General features: G+C 38.4%; 1 protein-coding gene across 1 annotated transcript; it reads right to left on the bottom strand.

The window, feature by feature from the left end:
• Positions 1-805: 805 nt before the first annotated feature.
• On the bottom strand, positions 806-15,909 carry ddc (dopa decarboxylase). Its single transcript, XM_041045378.1, has 14 exons — positions 15,819-15,909; positions 13,769-13,976; positions 12,722-12,835; positions 12,502-12,621; positions 10,126-10,260; positions 9,227-9,370; positions 8,602-8,668; positions 8,070-8,164; positions 6,532-6,599; positions 5,608-5,684; positions 4,319-4,338; positions 4,104-4,202; positions 2,091-2,192; positions 806-1,906 (listed from the first exon to the last, which is right to left on the bottom strand). Exons 2-14 carry the CDS (start codon positions 13,967-13,969, stop codon positions 1,706-1,708), a joined length of 1,443 nt encoding a protein of 480 aa, XP_040901312.1. The 5' UTR covers positions 13,970-13,976; positions 15,819-15,909; the 3' UTR covers positions 806-1,705.
• Between the last annotated feature and the right edge of the window lie 1,039 nt (positions 15,910-16,948).

Here is a 16,948-nt window from a genome sequence, read left to right as displayed (position 1 = left end):
TTGAGATATGGACCTAATACATACCCAGGAAAAAAAAAAACACTGGAACCTCCCTGCTGTAATTATGACACAAAATGAATTTGTGGTGTTGTCTAATGTGTTATGCGTTTGAACCATTGCTGTGCTGATGCTGTGTGCTGCGACAGTTGTGTCCAGAGAGAGCTATTTTATGGTGTTGTAGAGTTTGCTCTTAAACGATTTAATTAGTGCACTGCCCTAATGTCAGACACAATTAAATCTTATCTTCATCGCCCTGATATATTGGAGACTTTTAATGAGGATTCAAAAAAAGATCCAAACACGTGGACTACAGCAGACTTTAATATAATCAACCCATACCATTGCATGCAGCGCATAGCAAAGCCAAAGAGAAAGCATCTTGATCAGAAACAGCAGCTTCATATGAATCGATAACAAGGTGTGTTGATGTCACACCACAGATTTACAATCCCCTGGCAGACAAACATGAGTGGATCAGTGATCTACAAACCATATTTTGATTGTTGTGGGTGTGTACAACATGCAGGAGACTAGTCTTGTCTTTATTACATTTGTTCATCACAAGAATGCATCTTACATCTTGAGGCTTACACTTAAACATACATAATGACTAATGAGACTAATGTGGGGGATGGGAATGATCCAAGATTCCTGGTACACACAATGCAGAAACATTAGTCCTATGTTCCCCAAAAGAGAGATAATTTCATTCTCATTCCACTGACTTACAGGGGAAGAATGATTGTCTTGACAGTTTTAGGAAATATTGGCTCACTGTGCATAAGACAACATGTGAATTAGTAAGAATTTTGTAAAAAAAAAAAAAAATGTCAGGTGCTTACCTGCTATTATATATTAAACACAACTGCTTTTGCTAATCAGGTCATAAATAAATAATGCACTTATATAAGGGGTTTAACCTGATAACTAGAAGCAATGTTAGACATTTTCAACCACACACACTCTGTGAATCCCTTCTAATAAAATCAAACTATTAATGTCATAAATTAATCTTGACCAACCCTTTTTACAACCCATTCATTACTAATTCCTCCATTAAACTGTATCACTTAATATACACATAAAAAATGGATTTTTTATGTGTATATTAAGTGATACAGTTTAATCAATTTCTGAATGAGCACCCACAGAAAACTGCAGACACTCAAAAATTCTTTCACACACACGAAATGTGCAATACATTCATTGCAACTTAAAACCTTCACCCCAGTTCAACCCTACCAAATCTTGACTTCACCTCAAACCAAATTTCACACACAGAAGACACAGAAGTGGCACAGACAGCAAAGACAAGTCAGCAGGAGTACGAGTGCATTATATTCAAGACAACAACATATAAACAGTGAGAGATAAATCAGTGGATCAATGGAGGCAGAAGCTGCAGACAGAAAATTAAATATTGGAACCCATATCCTTTCCTATTGCACACATTTGGGTCTTTGTAGATGGTTACTAAGTTTGCAAAATCAAAAAAAAAATCAGCAAAATAATGACCACTGCTTACAAGACTGGACAACTTGGTTGCTGACACAAACACACTTGACCGCTAAGTGAGCTGTGAAATCATTGTTCATTCCCTTTGTGACATTTTACATCTACAACATGAATTTTTTTTTTTTTTTTTTGTCCTAACTTTGGTCCTCATTTAGGCATCAGCGTGGACAGACCCTCCCCTGCCTTTTGGTCAATGATTGGGCTCCTGCAGAAGCTCAAAGGTCAGCTGTGTGATGTGCCGCCATGCTTGTTGGATGTGACGCGACTCCGTAGTTCGTGCGCAGATGGCGAAGCGCAAGACAAAGCGGCCGGAGAGCTGGCAAGGCACCAGGTGAATCTCTCTGCTCTTCGTGATCTTTTTCAGCAAGTTCTGGTTCAACTCATTGGAGCCCTGAGAGGAGGGGGCGAGTAAGAGATACAGCTCAAGTTGTTTAGATTTACATTAGCCAGATTTTTTGTCTTGCCTACTAGACATTATAAAAGGGGTTCAACTGGCTAAGGCACTTTGGTAAAGGACCAGACTGGACTTATCAATGGCAATCAAAAAAGTAGTTCTATATGATAGATGTTGTTACCTTCAGCCTGAAGCAGACCAGTCCCATGATGACCTCAGCACAGATCTCAAACCTCTTGTCTGCTCTTACTAGACTTTCAAACTCTTTGGCCAGGGCCACTTGCTGCAAAGAGAAGGAATAAATTATGAAGTGCTACAACTTAGCATTAAATTACAATCCTGTTGTTTTAATTAATCCACATTTATTGAAAAAGGAAAAGTCTTTAATTCTATTGCTTCTTAGTCACTCAAAAGCGTAGAAGGTTATTTACTGTACAAGAGAGCAATACCTGTGAAAAATGTATAAATCAAACTGTTGCCTTGCCTTTACATGACTTAACTGGTCACATGCAAGCAGCTGTACTGAAGGCTGTAATTTCTATGAACTCCATTAGATGGCAGAGCTGTAACATTACATGGCGCAGCTCTTTCAGCTGTGCAGATTAAAGGACTTTCCCCCTGCGTTCAGTTTCCACCTATCTACCAACACCCAAGAGTGTAATCCCCTTCTATAGACTAAATGCTACCTCCTGTACAATCAATAACCGATAGAATTTGATTAAAAGAGCGTGTTGAGGGATGGTGCACATTCTGGGTGGAAGCACTGCCTGAGAGGCTCAGTTCAAATGAGTAATAAATCAGGACTCATTAACCATGAAACAACCTGTATCAAAATCTGCTCCCTGGAAATGTCATTGCACTCCTTTAGAATAATTTTCAAACTGTGTGACCAAAACCTGCTTCAACATCATAATTTATCCACTTATGATCAAAGAGCCCACTGAGACATTGGATGCATGGTGATACTCTAAATGTGCATCACTGCATCTAATCACAGTTATGGACCAACTTCAGCTCCACTTTTCCTGCCAATTCCTCCCTAATGAAGCTAAACATTGTCTTAAATGGCCAACAACTCGTTGACCACCAACTCGCCTCCACATTCCCAGCCAATAATTCACCATCACCCAGAGGTGTTTACAAGCTAATATATTATAATGACCTCATTGTCTCACTTGCTACCTTAATGATACGTAATTAGATGTCATATGGACTCATAGGCTACATGTTATTGTTATTAACATGCATCATTTTGCAGCTTCTTTTGTTCATGGGGGGATAATTCATGAGTGTTTGTAAAGACGTAATGACAAAGTAGAATTTAAATTTGTTTTCTTCAACTGGGAAGGAGGAAACTCACAATCAGTACATCACACATGCTGTGTTTCCACTTAAACATATTTTCTAACTCCACCAAGAAAAGAAAATACTAAAAATACAGCTTATAAACTGTTCTGTCTAATCTAGAAGAAGGATGTACAGTACAGTAGTGTGTCATGGGTTATGGCTGCAGGGATCAATTCTGCTTCTGCCGCTTCATTTAAAATTGAGTAAACACAAAACAGGCTCATTTGATTGACAACGCAGACTGGAGGGAGGAAGACAAAAATGGGGGGGGGGTGGGGGGGGGGGCATGCAGGGGAGAAGCATCAAGAAGAAAAGGGATGGGCATGGGTGGCTTATGAGGAGGAAATGTCACTTTTAAAAGAAGATACAGACCAGACAAATATGACTGAGAGGATATGCTGATGCAGGGAGAGATGAGGAGGGAGGCCACTGAAGGGAGGTTAGTGGTAAGGAGGATTAGGAGGGGTGAGGTGTGTGAGGGAGGAAGGGGATGGCATTTACTATGAAGACCAATTGTATGTAATTGTCATATGTGTTTACTTCCTTCTAAGAAGTGATTGGGTGTGAATGACACAGAGGACGAGAAGGGAGACACATGAATGAATGAAAGGAATGTTTTAGTCATTTTTAACAAAGCACAAGTAAGTCAGGATTTAGATTAAGTTAATAACACTACAGGATTACCACGCTGATGTTGTTAATACCAAATGGCTGGTTATTCACAACTGCTAACACACATACCACATATTTTTTTCAGTCTTTAATGCCCCATTATACCCTTCATAGCCAGGCAAAGATACACTGTATTGAATGCTGAGTGTGGTGGATCATTCAGTTGGTTGCCTACCTTGCGTATATGAGCCTGCAGACCTGTGAGCCCGTAGATACGAAAGACAAACCACATCTTTAGTGAGCGAAATCTCCTTCCCAGCGGAATCTGCCAATGCTGCAGGACAGATGAGGAGGAGAACGTGACAGTGGTTAAAGCTAAAAACTGATGCCCACTGGGTTAAGTAATTTCTTGCAAATTGTAAAAACAAAATGACTATTGATTAATCTTACCCTATAATCTGTGACCAGGCCTGTTGAATGAAAAACAAACATACAATAATGTCCATTACATGTTAATAGTTATACTAATAATTATAGTTATACTAAAATTTTAATAAAACGTCATATCATACTATGATACAAAAACAAAAACACAGTGTCCTGAATGTAAAACAACAGTCCAATACAGATTACAACTTTCAGCAATAAATCTCTGACACTGAACACTGTTAGCTTCAGAAGTGTATCTATTGTGCGACTGTTTTGTTTTGAATTCTGTTCAGATTTCCAGGTGTTGCAGTCATTGTGCCAACCTCCTGTATCTCACTGATCACAGCACTGTCAGCCCACGCAGACCACTGGCTACGGGTATCTTATCTCTACAGAATGAAGGCCCATGTTAGCTGGAGCTAATAACCACTAATTAGATTGAAGAGTCCAGATTGTATGAGAGAAGGCTTTTGTAAGGTGCTTCAGTGTGGTGGGAGGTAGCTGTTTGTCTTTCTCTCTGTCTGCTTGTCTGTCAGACAAATTATAGTGCGGATCTGAGCCCATCTGCAGGCTAGGAGCATGTACGCCAGCACACACAGTAGCAGCAAACGCACATGAACACACTGACTCACATTAAAGGACATTTTTATTTATTATATTTAAAGTTTTATTTGTTTTAATTTTAATTTTAGTCCTAGGTTTGCATTCTTACCACGTCTCACACACACACACATACACACACCTCCAAGGCAGGACAATGTGTGATACTAACAGGTTGTATTAATTAAATTAGGTCACAAATACTGTAAATCAGCTTAACTACAGGTGGGATAGGATTATGAAATTATTAAGCTGGCTCACAGGAGCCAACATTTACTCACACACACACAGAGAGACTTGTGAGATCCCTTGTTGACAAAATGCATTCTATAAAACACTAAAGCCAAGTCTTAACACTCGAACATCCCTTTGAAGAAGTTAGAATCAGATATGATTTCCTCACTTTCAGCGTCTAAAGCTCAATTTTACATAAAAAAAATAGTGGATGCACCAGAGCACACTCAACACACACACTGTTTAATTGTCACATGTTTATCTTTTTGCTTGTGCTTATCTGTATTTGGCTACACAGCATTTCAAGACACTGGTGCAATGCTTCAGCAGTTACTGAGTTATTGCTGAAACTAAGCAGCTTCCTCACAATGCGAACAGCAAACAAAATCACATTGTTCATTGTTTGCATGTAGCTCAGGTTCATCCAAGCTGATTTGTAATCATTGATTCAAATAATGTAAGTGAAATGACACTACCTGACTCCTGATTTTCATGTTTCAGGTAGAGCGGTTCCATCTTGAAGGCTCCAATAATGTCTGCTCTCTTCTTCACCCTGTTGACAGGTGTTGACAAGCAGAAAAAAATCTTTATACCAAATATTACTGGGCCATTTCACGCCAGAAAAAAATTATTATAATCACTCGTACAAATTCTTTTTTTGGCTTTATCAAAAATTATTTTGTTGGATTTCACACAATATTAAATATGTTTAGTGTATACTGGTTCAGTGCCCCATGTGTGTTTTATAGTATAGACAAGTATGTCATAATATACGTTATCATTAGTATGTTTTATTAAACGAGAGTATGTTCTGTAGTGTAACACAGTGTACATTCATGAATTGTAGCCATAAACTGTGACAAATATAATTTCTTTGAGGAAGATAGCTTAATGGTTATAATGTACATGTGCCAGAGAGCTAAAACATGAAGATATCTCAAAGACAATAGATTTTATATCAGTATTGTCAGACTGAGCCAGAGGTGATGGAAAAAGGTTGTAAGAACCTCTTCCCTTCACGACATGTTTGGGTTTGAAACACCTCTGTTTCCATCTTGTGCAGAGCCTGTCTCGTTTAGTTTGCTGCTGACAGAAGGAGCAGATGGAAGGCGTAGTTCTATTTTTATTGTGCAAATGAGTGAGGTGTAGATGGATATCACTTCTGTGATGGCAATAACTTCCCATTGTTGCTTTCACTCTGAGGTAAATTGGTATACCAGTATATTGGACAAAAGACAAATACAGAAGATGCTAGAGGCTAATAATATGTAGCTCCCGCTTAACAGGTCTTTGTGTGACCAACAGTGTATTGTCATTTTCTGTGTGCACACCAATTGTGTACTTGATATTAATGTTTTTTTGTTTGTTTGTTTTGTTTTTAGGTGTGTTAGACAACTCACCACATTGCAGAGCAGTCAAAGTTGACTAAAAGCCATTTGTGTGGGTTGAAGTTGAACGAGTCAGCAAACTAAAAGAAACAAGAAGTAAATGATAATGAAGACACACTGTTGAATACCTCACCAGGATGACAGGTAATACAGATTAACAGAAACAAACAAAAAAATTGGGTTTTTTTTTTTGGTTTGTTTTTTTAAGATCTAATAATGCACCCAGAGGAAAAATAAATCTAAAAAATAACTTGTTTTTGCAAAAAACACAAACCATAATACATCTTTATTTACCACTAGTGACACAGAGACAACCTTTTCATCAACAGCTTTATCTAGACTGAAGCAGCCACAGGTTATTTGAAATGCAAAAGAGAAACATCAAGCCAACAGCCTGCAAAGAGCATGGGAAATAACCCTTTCCTGGAGGGGTTTATTCACAGAGAGACAAACCCTTCCTAATCGCTTCTCATCTTTTTGTTGGCTATCTTTTGTAATATCCTTTTTTTATTCTACCTCCACAAATGCACTAACACAGCACTGAGAGACACTGTGACACACTCCTGGCTGACAGTTGCCATGCTGACTGATTCAAAGGGGGGCTGGTTGCCTGCTTGCCCGTCACTCATATCCTAGCAACCAACCCTCCAGCAGAGCTGCACTCTCATCCAAAAAGACTGGATTCCTTCCACATGTCCCCTGTCAAAAATGTTCTTTGACCCTGTAATGTTTCAAAGTTATGTACTATAACATCTATACAGTATGTGAATTGGACTAAATATTACTGCATATGGCTTAAATGCAGTAATACACCCTTCCTTGTCCCATTGCATAAAAAAATACAAGTTAATGTAAAATTGCTAGATTACTAGAAGAAAACATTACTGTAAAGAGCCAGTAGCAAATATAACATCTAACAATCAGTGGGAGAAAAGATGAGAAAACAGTCAGTCCTTTTACGGTCAAGTCTGTTTTCTCTGTCTGCCCACCAACATTGTTTGAAATTGTGTGTCTAATAAACAGTGATATATAAAGGTCTAACGCTGCCTCAGGAAATTACTCTGTCCTTATCTCTGCGTCTCTGCACAGCTTGGGGAGCACCAGCTGCCTCGGCAGCCTCAAAAGGCAGACTGATGCTCCTGCGTCTCTTGCCGTTTGTTCAGCCTATTACTCATTCTTGCATGCTTCCTCCTTGACATTAACGTTATGCCATTTTCAAACAGAAATATAGCAGCTGGATATAATGAGTATGCAGTTAGTGTTTCCCTTTATAGATGTTATAAGAGATATTTCACAAGTAACTGAACAGAAATAGGTTCTCTTGTCATTCAGCACCAGCTGTGTTTAAGCAGGTGGATTTTTCACTTCAAGTTTCTGACCACACTTAAACCACATCCTGCACATACTGATGATCAGAGGCAAAAATCCTACTTTGTAATTTTTCTCATGAGAATTCTTGGTGCAACTTCATCACTGAAATTTTGCCAAGAAGCTAAAACACTGTAACCAAGACACGCACTATATGAACAGGGATGTATATTTTTACACACCTCAACGCCATTCAACAAAGGCCTAAATTCAGGACAGATAAATGCACTCCCAGCATATGCTGCATCAATATGCATCCACATATTTTCCTTATTACCTGGAAGAGACAGGAACAGAGAGGTTAGTTACATCTGTAAAAGAACTGCTTTTGTTTGTCTTGATTTAACAACCTGGGGTATAAAACCTGTAGAGCGTAAATTATCTTTAGCTGGGAATAATTGAGGATCGGTAAAATTAATACTGAATATTTAGAAAATTGACTGAATATATACCTTTTTTGGTCACGCATTATACTTGGTTGGAGCTAATGGGAGTTTTTAACTCTGACTCCTTATTTATCTGGATTTTCCTTCCAAACAACCTGGTCCTACTTAAGTCAAAGCCGGTCACAACTTAACACAAGTGCTTGTAAAGCTAATAAAGAATATTTGTGCGTGTGTGTGTCAAAGCTAATAAAGCCAATTGGGTTTTACAGTCCACTTCCTGTTATGAACCAAAAAAATCAAGAGTGCGCTGCTGCAGTGGTTGACTCACATATGGGCCCCAGCTCGGTGATGTGATCAAAAGCACACGATGGAGTGGTGCCGAGAGTCGCACAGAACTGAAACATACACACATACAAATCATAAAGACCCTAAAGTGCTTTATTACCTGTCGCAACAACAGATCTAATTATACAAAAAAATTAAATACAAATCCACCGTCAACGCAGTTACTGTAACATATTGCTTTTACACAAGGCTTGACATCAGTTTCTTATCTAAACATAGATCCAGCCAGTTTGGACACACACAAATGATGCAGAGCTGCCAGAGTGTTGCAGCCCCCATGAATATTATACACTGATAGTGATCTGTGCTTCCAGATGAGGCAAGGATTATTGTCCTTAACCAGATAGACATAGATTAGATTCAGCAGAAACAATGTTATCCTTCAGCAGAGGCCTCAGGGTGTGCAAAGCAGCATCAGTTGTGGCTGTCAAGTCTGTGGGTGGTTGTGCAACTGGTTGTAGGTGTATGGGTAGCAAAAGCAAATAATGACAGATGTGTATGAATCAATGGAAAAAGAACATAATTTAATGTTGGAGATGTTGCTATGTGTGTCCATCTGTGTGTGGTGTCTGTACGATAGCTGGATGTAGATTTTTGTTTTTTCTTACATAGAAAGGGATGAGTCCAGCTGCTTTGTCCTCCTCCAACATCTTCTTAAGGTCGTCCCCTCTGACAGCATAGGTGTTGTCCGTAGGTACCTTCTTGATCATCACTGCTCCAATCAGAGCCGCACGCTCCACAGAGGAATGAGCCTAAAGAGGAAAGAAATGCAGAAGATAAACCTTAACAGCCAAATCTAAGTGCTATTACACACACACATTTTAATAAATGTTAAATGGGAGTACTCAAAGAGAAACAATATTCTAAGTAATGTGAGGACTTCCTGTCAACTAGGAAAACCCACAATTACTGCCAGTGTGTTGAAGTTCACACAACACTATGATAATGGTAGATTTGATCAATGTTTCTTCCACGTCGGAATTTTTGTACCATGCTCAACCACCGATTAAATGTTTTTTTTCTTCTGGTCATCTACAATAGATAACTGTGCAAAAAGATTCACATGCATACGTTAGACATGTCCTTTCCATCAATGGAACAGTGTTCTTCAGTAGAAAAAGAACTAACTGGCCTCCCTTGAAAGGTCTTTGTGGCCTTCAGGCAACTCCCTAACCCAATCACAAAGTCAGCCTGGTATTAAACCTGATCAGAGCTAGCAACTGCCTGACTGACCCTCTGTCTCTGTCTTTCACTGTTACCGAGGTAACCTTTAATGATCTGAGTCCACGTGGAGGCCATTTACAGAAGTCAACATCTTTGCAGAAACTTTGCAAATGCACAGTTGCATTGTATTTTCATTTGTCCAGCAGTTCTGGCTATTCAAGGACACAACGTTATTAAAATTAGACTGATGTGTAAAGTCAGGAATTTGAGAGAAATAAGTGGAGTTCTTGCTTTAGCCATAAATCAGACACTAGTAAAACTTGAAATCTGTTCTAATTCTTACCTGCTCAGAGGTGTACGCCACCAGTTTGGAGAGGATTTCAGCCTCTGATTTTTCAGGGCAGGAGGCCTGAACCCATCGGACTGCTTTACAACGAGCAGCGAGCAAGGACATCAGGGTCGCCTCACTGGCTGTGCCCTGGTGGAGAAAGAGTAAACTTGTACAGTACTATTTCAGCTCCCACTAGTGACAACTTGTTGACTAATGTAGTTGGGGATGCTGTAGTTCAATATGATCTTGTGAACAACTCAGTCTAGACATGTACACATGGTTCAGAAGATGCATGGCATGTTCTTGACTACAATGTACTTGAAAACTAATTCTGGTGAGCAGGGTCGATCTTCATGTTTCCAAAGGAGGTTCTGTGGTTTTCCAGCTGATGTTTCAGCAAAGGACAGCATTTGGTAAACCTCTTTCGATTGTTGAAAAATTATACAAATTTAAATGGTATAGAAGCTACTGGCAACATTCACAAAGTCAGTTGATTGTGTGAGCATTCCTACTGTATTGTTAATATGATAAAAAATGATAGAAAAATAATCAACTAACTCTTATATTTATACTTCCTATAATGAATTTAGCCTGTAGTATCACACTCAATTTTTTTGAAAGCACACAATCACACACTCAGAGCTGGTCAGCATTTTGTGCTGTTGGATATTCTCTTTGATTTGAATGCTGTGACATCTCCACATTGTGATTAGAGAAGAAAACGACAGTATGTAGAAACTGTGTGATCATCAGACAGTCTAATACAGAGAGAATTGTTTGAGGCTACATAATGAAGTGAAGCGTGGCTTCTGAGGTATCAGGGGGCATTACTACAAGAACGTCAATGAAATGTTCAAATCACTCAATCAATAAGAACAAATTACACAGCAAACAAGCAGGCTCATATAGGTTGTGTCATTTGTGTCAAAACAAATTGTGAGGTGGAGTAAAATTAAGCTCAACCACTGAGAGGTCAGGGATCCACAAAATGGATCAATTAATCAACCTACCCATCATCAAATCACTACAATTTTCAGGGCGCTAACTCTAAGAAACTGAACAAAAAAAAAAAACTGTTTCAAACAGACAACAAACGCAAACCTCATGCTTCCAAACACGGCCAACCCAGGTGTACTTCCTGTCTTTTCCTTTGGACATTAGCCTTTGAGCTTTCCATCTATCTTCCTACCCACCAGTGAAGGCAAAACATGATTTTGTCTTATTCAATATAACTGAGCTGGCTTTTTACCATAACATCCTTTTCCCAGCTGAAAACACAGCACAATTGATCTTAAGTGATGTTCCACTGCTAAAGATGATCTGAGGAACTTGATGTAGAAGGTACCATAGAATGATAACACACTATTGTGTTTTCTCTGATGCATTGGTCAATTAGACTAATCTTTTGTCATTTGTAATTTATTTTAATCATAGGCAAAGTGTCTTCTTCTGCCACCAAAGTCTAATGACTCACACAAAAGTAAAAAGGGAAGTCTAAGGTCACCAGAGGGCCTTTTTGAAACCATCCCAGTTCCCCTTTGTGTTGGTATAAGGTTTATAATAATAGGCTGGCAATATGCTGTCACAACACTCATTAGCCCTGCTGCAGCGAGAAGAGCCCCATTCGTTGCCATAGCGAGCTGGTAAGCTGCACTTAAAAAGGAGAGTGGCAAGACAGAAACAAAAACATGATGAACCAGATGAGCACACACATAAACACACCCTCACACTCTGGTGGTCACAATAGAAGAGGCATGAAATGATCTGTCATCAGCGTGCGCTCTCATGCGCCACTACACCCCATCCCATGAACACACACACACACACATATATAGCTATCAGCTGCCCCCGCTGCTGCTGTTTCAGTCAATGGAACACTAAACTAATGTTTAGCCTTTTGCCTCACAAAAACAATGCCAGCACCGTCACTGTCATCTCTGTCTGTCTGTGGATGACATATTAAAAGGCAATTTCCTGCCAATTTTCAGCCAGTGTGAATCAGGGAGAGAAAGAGAAGACAAATCAATAGCACACAAATTGCTGATGAATATGGGTTCAGAGTTGTTAGTGCGTATAAATGCCTTTGTTCTTCCACAAGTCAGACTGGCAAGTACATTAGAGAAAGTATAGAAATACAGATACCTGACAGTTTCAATGTAAATAAATACACAGAAAAGACTATCATTCTGCATCACTTCCTGGCCACAAGCCTCACAATCAGCTATAAAAACCCAACACCATCGTATAGCAGCTAATAAGAATTTATGGACAAAAAAAAAATGCAATAAGATGGAGGTCCCTGTATTATTTTTTATTTTCCTTTATTCATTCTCCTGTGGACAGGTTTTGTTACACAGAGCATCTGATACTAAACTAAATTCAACTTACTTGGATGACACCTCCTCCGTGACCGTGAGTCCCGGCTATAAAACTCCCAGGCAGTTGCAGCATCTTCCCAAGCCAATCTAACATCACTGTCTCCAGCTCTGTGCAGGCTGGGCTGGCAGCCTGAAACACACACACAAAATATAGACAAAAAACTCAAAATGTTCTGCAACAGTCTTGAAATACAGAATAAGATACAGCGACACAGGAAAGTGTTAGCTACCCAGGAGAATCCAATGCAGCCAATGGCTCCAGACAGCATGTCAGCCAACATGCCAGGGTAAGAGGAGGTAGCTGGAAAGTAGGCAAAGAAGTGTGGGCTTTGCCAGTGGGTGACCTGGAGACAGACAAGACGTGCAAACACTTTCTTAATTTGAAAGCAAGATCAACTTTAGTTCTTCATTGGGAACGAGTGGTCACCAGAATGATTGATGAATATATAAACACTGGGCGGTTCATTGCCAAAAGCCACAGATGGGGTTTTCAATGACTGTCAATTCTTTTGCCACAAAAATGTTATCGAATGAAATAAACTGCTGTAGATTTTGGTTGCAAAGGAAATCTGTATACACAATACAGTAGCTGAATTCCTACTGCATGGTTTTTCTAGTGCAAGTCAACAAGTAAGACTACTGCATACTCCCACTTTGGTAAAGGAGTAGAGGTGCTGGAGGGACAGTATTGTTGATGTCTTGCAGGTCTGAAAGGAGCAACACTCTTTTAAAAAAAGGTTAGGGGTTTCCAAAACCACTTCTGTTGCTCATTGGGCAACTCATGTAGCATTGAGTAAAAACCCTTAGTATACAGACAGACAAAAACCATTGCATGTTTTCGACTTCAGTGTTTTCAAGAACATGCCTGCTCTTGTCTGTTGCACAAAACTTTTATCCTCCTAGTAGTTGCTGTAATTGTTTCAAAAGCAACACTAACAAAAAGCTTTATAAAGCACAATTTCATATTACTTTAAAATACCTATTTTCCTTTTAATAATTTAATTTATAATAATTCCATTTTATTTCATCTATGCTATGCTGAGATGGAATAAAATAAATGATGAAAATGAGCTGTTGCTAGGTATTGTTGTTGAAAAGTTCTTTTAGGTATGGGACATGAAATTGTTTTGTTTTATTAGTGAAACAGTACAACATGTGGTCCCTACAGGTGGCGTCAAGATTTTACAACCAGCAAAGGACATTTGAATGACATTGTGAGAACAACATGAGAATCTGTACATCTACAACAGCATGTACATCTGCAAGTATCAGCTCACCCCTGGCATTATGACCCTCTCCACATCTTTTATAATGTCCTCATAATTCTCAGGCTCCAATGGGGCCTCGGTGGGGATCAAGGAACGAAGATACCCTGGTTCCAAATCCGGGTAGACAGGTCGCTGTTCTATGTTCTCCAGGTAGTCTGCCATATAGTCCACCATCTCCTTTCCTCTGCGCCGAAACTCTGCTGCATCCATGATACAACTGGGATACAGCACAGAAACACTTCATTTCTTTAGTGACTGATGTTGATATTTCAACCAGTTGGATGTAACCTCTTGAAGCACACACATATTCACACACACTTTTAACCTTTGATCTCACCAGTAGGACTGAGTTAATTGTTACAAATCAACGATTAACTCATGATGCCAAGTAAGTTGCTGACTTTGAAAATGTATTGAGATTTATAGATTACATAAAATGACCCTAGATGAACTCATGTTATGGAAACAAAATTAGCACAACCAGATGGAAACAGTATCTGTTGAAACTACCACACTTTTGTCAAAGACTGTTAAAGCATATTTTCACATTGATATGACATTTACAAAGTATTGCACACACTGATATGGCTACATTTACAAACCGTCTCTGGTTAAGCATTTACAAGAGCATATTCTCAAATTTTTGTAAGGCAAATGGCATGATTTGAGCCAGTTGAGAGTTTGAGCTCTACCTTTTTTTTCTAGTCTTTTTTTTCTAGAATTTTTTTTCATGTTATTTTACTCACACTAGAAAAAGACACTGAAAAAGTGTTAAGGTTATTTAAAAAAAAGTTGCATACATGTGAATGCTTAAAAAAAACCTACAATATGGGATTTAACTGTTGACTGCCACAAAATTTCTGAAAATTTATGTAATGTTTAAAATGAGATAAAGGGCTAGAAAATTATTGTTTTCGAAATTTCTGAATTTAACAAACGTTTGTGGGAAAATGTATCTATCTATTTATTTATTTGTTTATTTATTTATTTATTTTTAAATTCCATGAATACGATATACTGATCAACCACAACATTAAAACCAGTTACTGGGTTTAAATGTTGTGGCTGAGCACTGTACATTCTCACTTAGTTCAGCAGAAAAATTTCAAAAACAGTCAAAAACAGTTGCTGGGTTGCTATTTTCAAAACTGTTTATTTTAGAGATAATATTTAATCTGCTGACCACAGAGATGTCCATCATTTAATCCCATTCCACTCTCAGCTCACAAAGGTTGGTTACATATTGTCAGTATTAGTCCTGATTTACAGCAATTCACATTAACACAACTTGTAGAGTGGGGTGCATATCAAGAATAAACATTGACTAAGCTGTTGTGTGCATATGTTTTGCAAAAGAAATCTGTAATCTGATTTTCTTTCCACTTCCACAACAATCAACTAGTAGTACATGATGTACAATACAGATACACTTACACACAAATACACATACACAACCTGAACCATTCTCCTTGGCACAGTTTGTATGAGCTTGCACAATTTAAATGTGCTCCGATCAGCCACAACACTGAAAAACGGTCACTGGTTTTAAAGTTACGGCTGATCAGTGTGTGTATGAACCCTTGACCCTTCTTACCAACACATTAAGCCAGTCTGATCATAGCTTGGTTCCCTTTCACTTTACAGGTTGACATGAATGACACCTTTTCTCATAAGACAATGTGCTAAAGGGCAGTTTCATGAACCTGTTTAAAACAGAGCCCCATCAAGATTTCTTTGATTTCAACAGCAAACCATTTTTATGACATACATGAAAGAATAATCGGTTGTAGTTCCATAACAATAAACTAATTAGACTGTAGCAAAAAGCTTTGAACATATTCTGATGCAAATTACTCTCATACTGCCAATTCAAACGGCACAACAACGTACGAACATTGCCCCTTGCTCTTGCACTAGTGCCTTATCAATCAACAAGTGTTTCTCCCTGCATGTTTCTTTCCACTCTTGAGAAGCATAGCCCTTATCCTTCTCCTGATCTCAAATAGGATTAGGCATGTTGTATGAGGGTGTGTGTGTGTGTGTGTGTCTGTATACTTACATTTTCAGGTGAGAATGTCAAATGGTTTGAATGGTAGATCGTCTCTTCTTTTAGCGTACACAGACAGCCAGACACGTGGTGAGTGTGTTTGTCTGTGTGTAAGCAGGACAGGAGACATTTGCTCCTTTTATCTTGCCACTAACCACCCCCACCAGCCCCCACTGGTCCAGCCAATGGGAATGGGGCTCACAGCCCATGCAAGAAAGAAACATTCATAAATTTCTGAAGCTGTTCTTCACATACACACACAACATATGTATGCTAGGTACCCACTGTAACATCTATATTCACACAGACAGATGTTAAAATAATGTGGAGACACCAGAATAAAAATACAAAAGTAAAAATGCATGCAACAGAGAATAAAATATACTATATGCAGTATTGCAGCACACACTCTAATAATTAAAATCTCTAATAATAACAATGATAATAAAATTTAATTTAAAAAATGCTTCTGAAATCTCCGTCCAGTTCAGGATCACTTTTTTCCCCCCAAATTTTTGCTTTGTATATGTTGCGCATTATGTGACAATCAGGAAACCACTGGATGAAAGGGAGGGTTGAATTCATCAATATATAGATATAAAAGTGAAAATATGGAACACCCAAAAAAAAAAAACCAAAAGAGAAGAAAGGAAGACATAGATAGCATACTTACATGTCTTACAGTATTTTAATGATTAATTTTATTGTTAGGAGCTGGGGTTAGATTTTTAGGATTTTTACTAATTTATTTATTAGTCTTTTATGTAAAACACCCATCAAGTCTATGATGACAATACCCTATTAATAAATATAGGACACATAAATACAGAGCATATTTTGACGTCATACTATACTATGATGTTTTTTAATGACATTTTGAGGCCTTACTAAAGTATGACATTTTTTGGCATATTTTGACGTCATACTATACTATGATGTTTTTTATGACATTTTGAGGCCTTACTAAAGTATGACATTTTTTGGCATATTTTGACGTCATAGCGCGGTATGACGTTTTTTATGGCATTTTGAGGCCTTACTAAAGTATGACTTTTTTTGGCATATTTTGACGTCATAACGCGGTATGACGTTTTTGATGGCATTTTGAGGCCTTACTAAAGTATGACTTTTTTTGGCATATT

Source organism: Toxotes jaculatrix, chromosome 8 (assembly GCF_017976425.1).
Source record: "Toxotes jaculatrix isolate fToxJac2 chromosome 8, fToxJac2.pri, whole genome shotgun sequence".
Lineage (NCBI taxonomy): Eukaryota > Metazoa > Chordata > Actinopteri > Toxotidae > Toxotes > Toxotes jaculatrix.
Note: the sequence above shows the minus strand (reverse complement) of the source record. Positions and strands in the feature narration are given on the sequence as shown.

What these genes read in the sequence shown, in the direction of transcription:
- ddc (XM_041045378.1), bottom strand. Translation starts at nt 13,969, where the DNA reads ATGGATGCAGCAGAGTTTCGGCGCAGAGGAAAGGAGATGGTGGACTAT. An exon ending in CTGGACTCATCCCTTTCTAT is followed by an intron (nt 8,669 to 9,226) that starts GTAAGAAAAAAC and finishes TGTATGTTTCAG; the next exon opens with TTCTGTGCGACTCTCGGCAC. An exon ending in TTTGACTGCTCTGCAATGTG is followed by an intron (nt 5,685 to 6,531) that starts GTGAGTTGTCTA and finishes ACCTGTCAACAG; the next exon opens with GGTGAAGAAGAGAGCAGACA.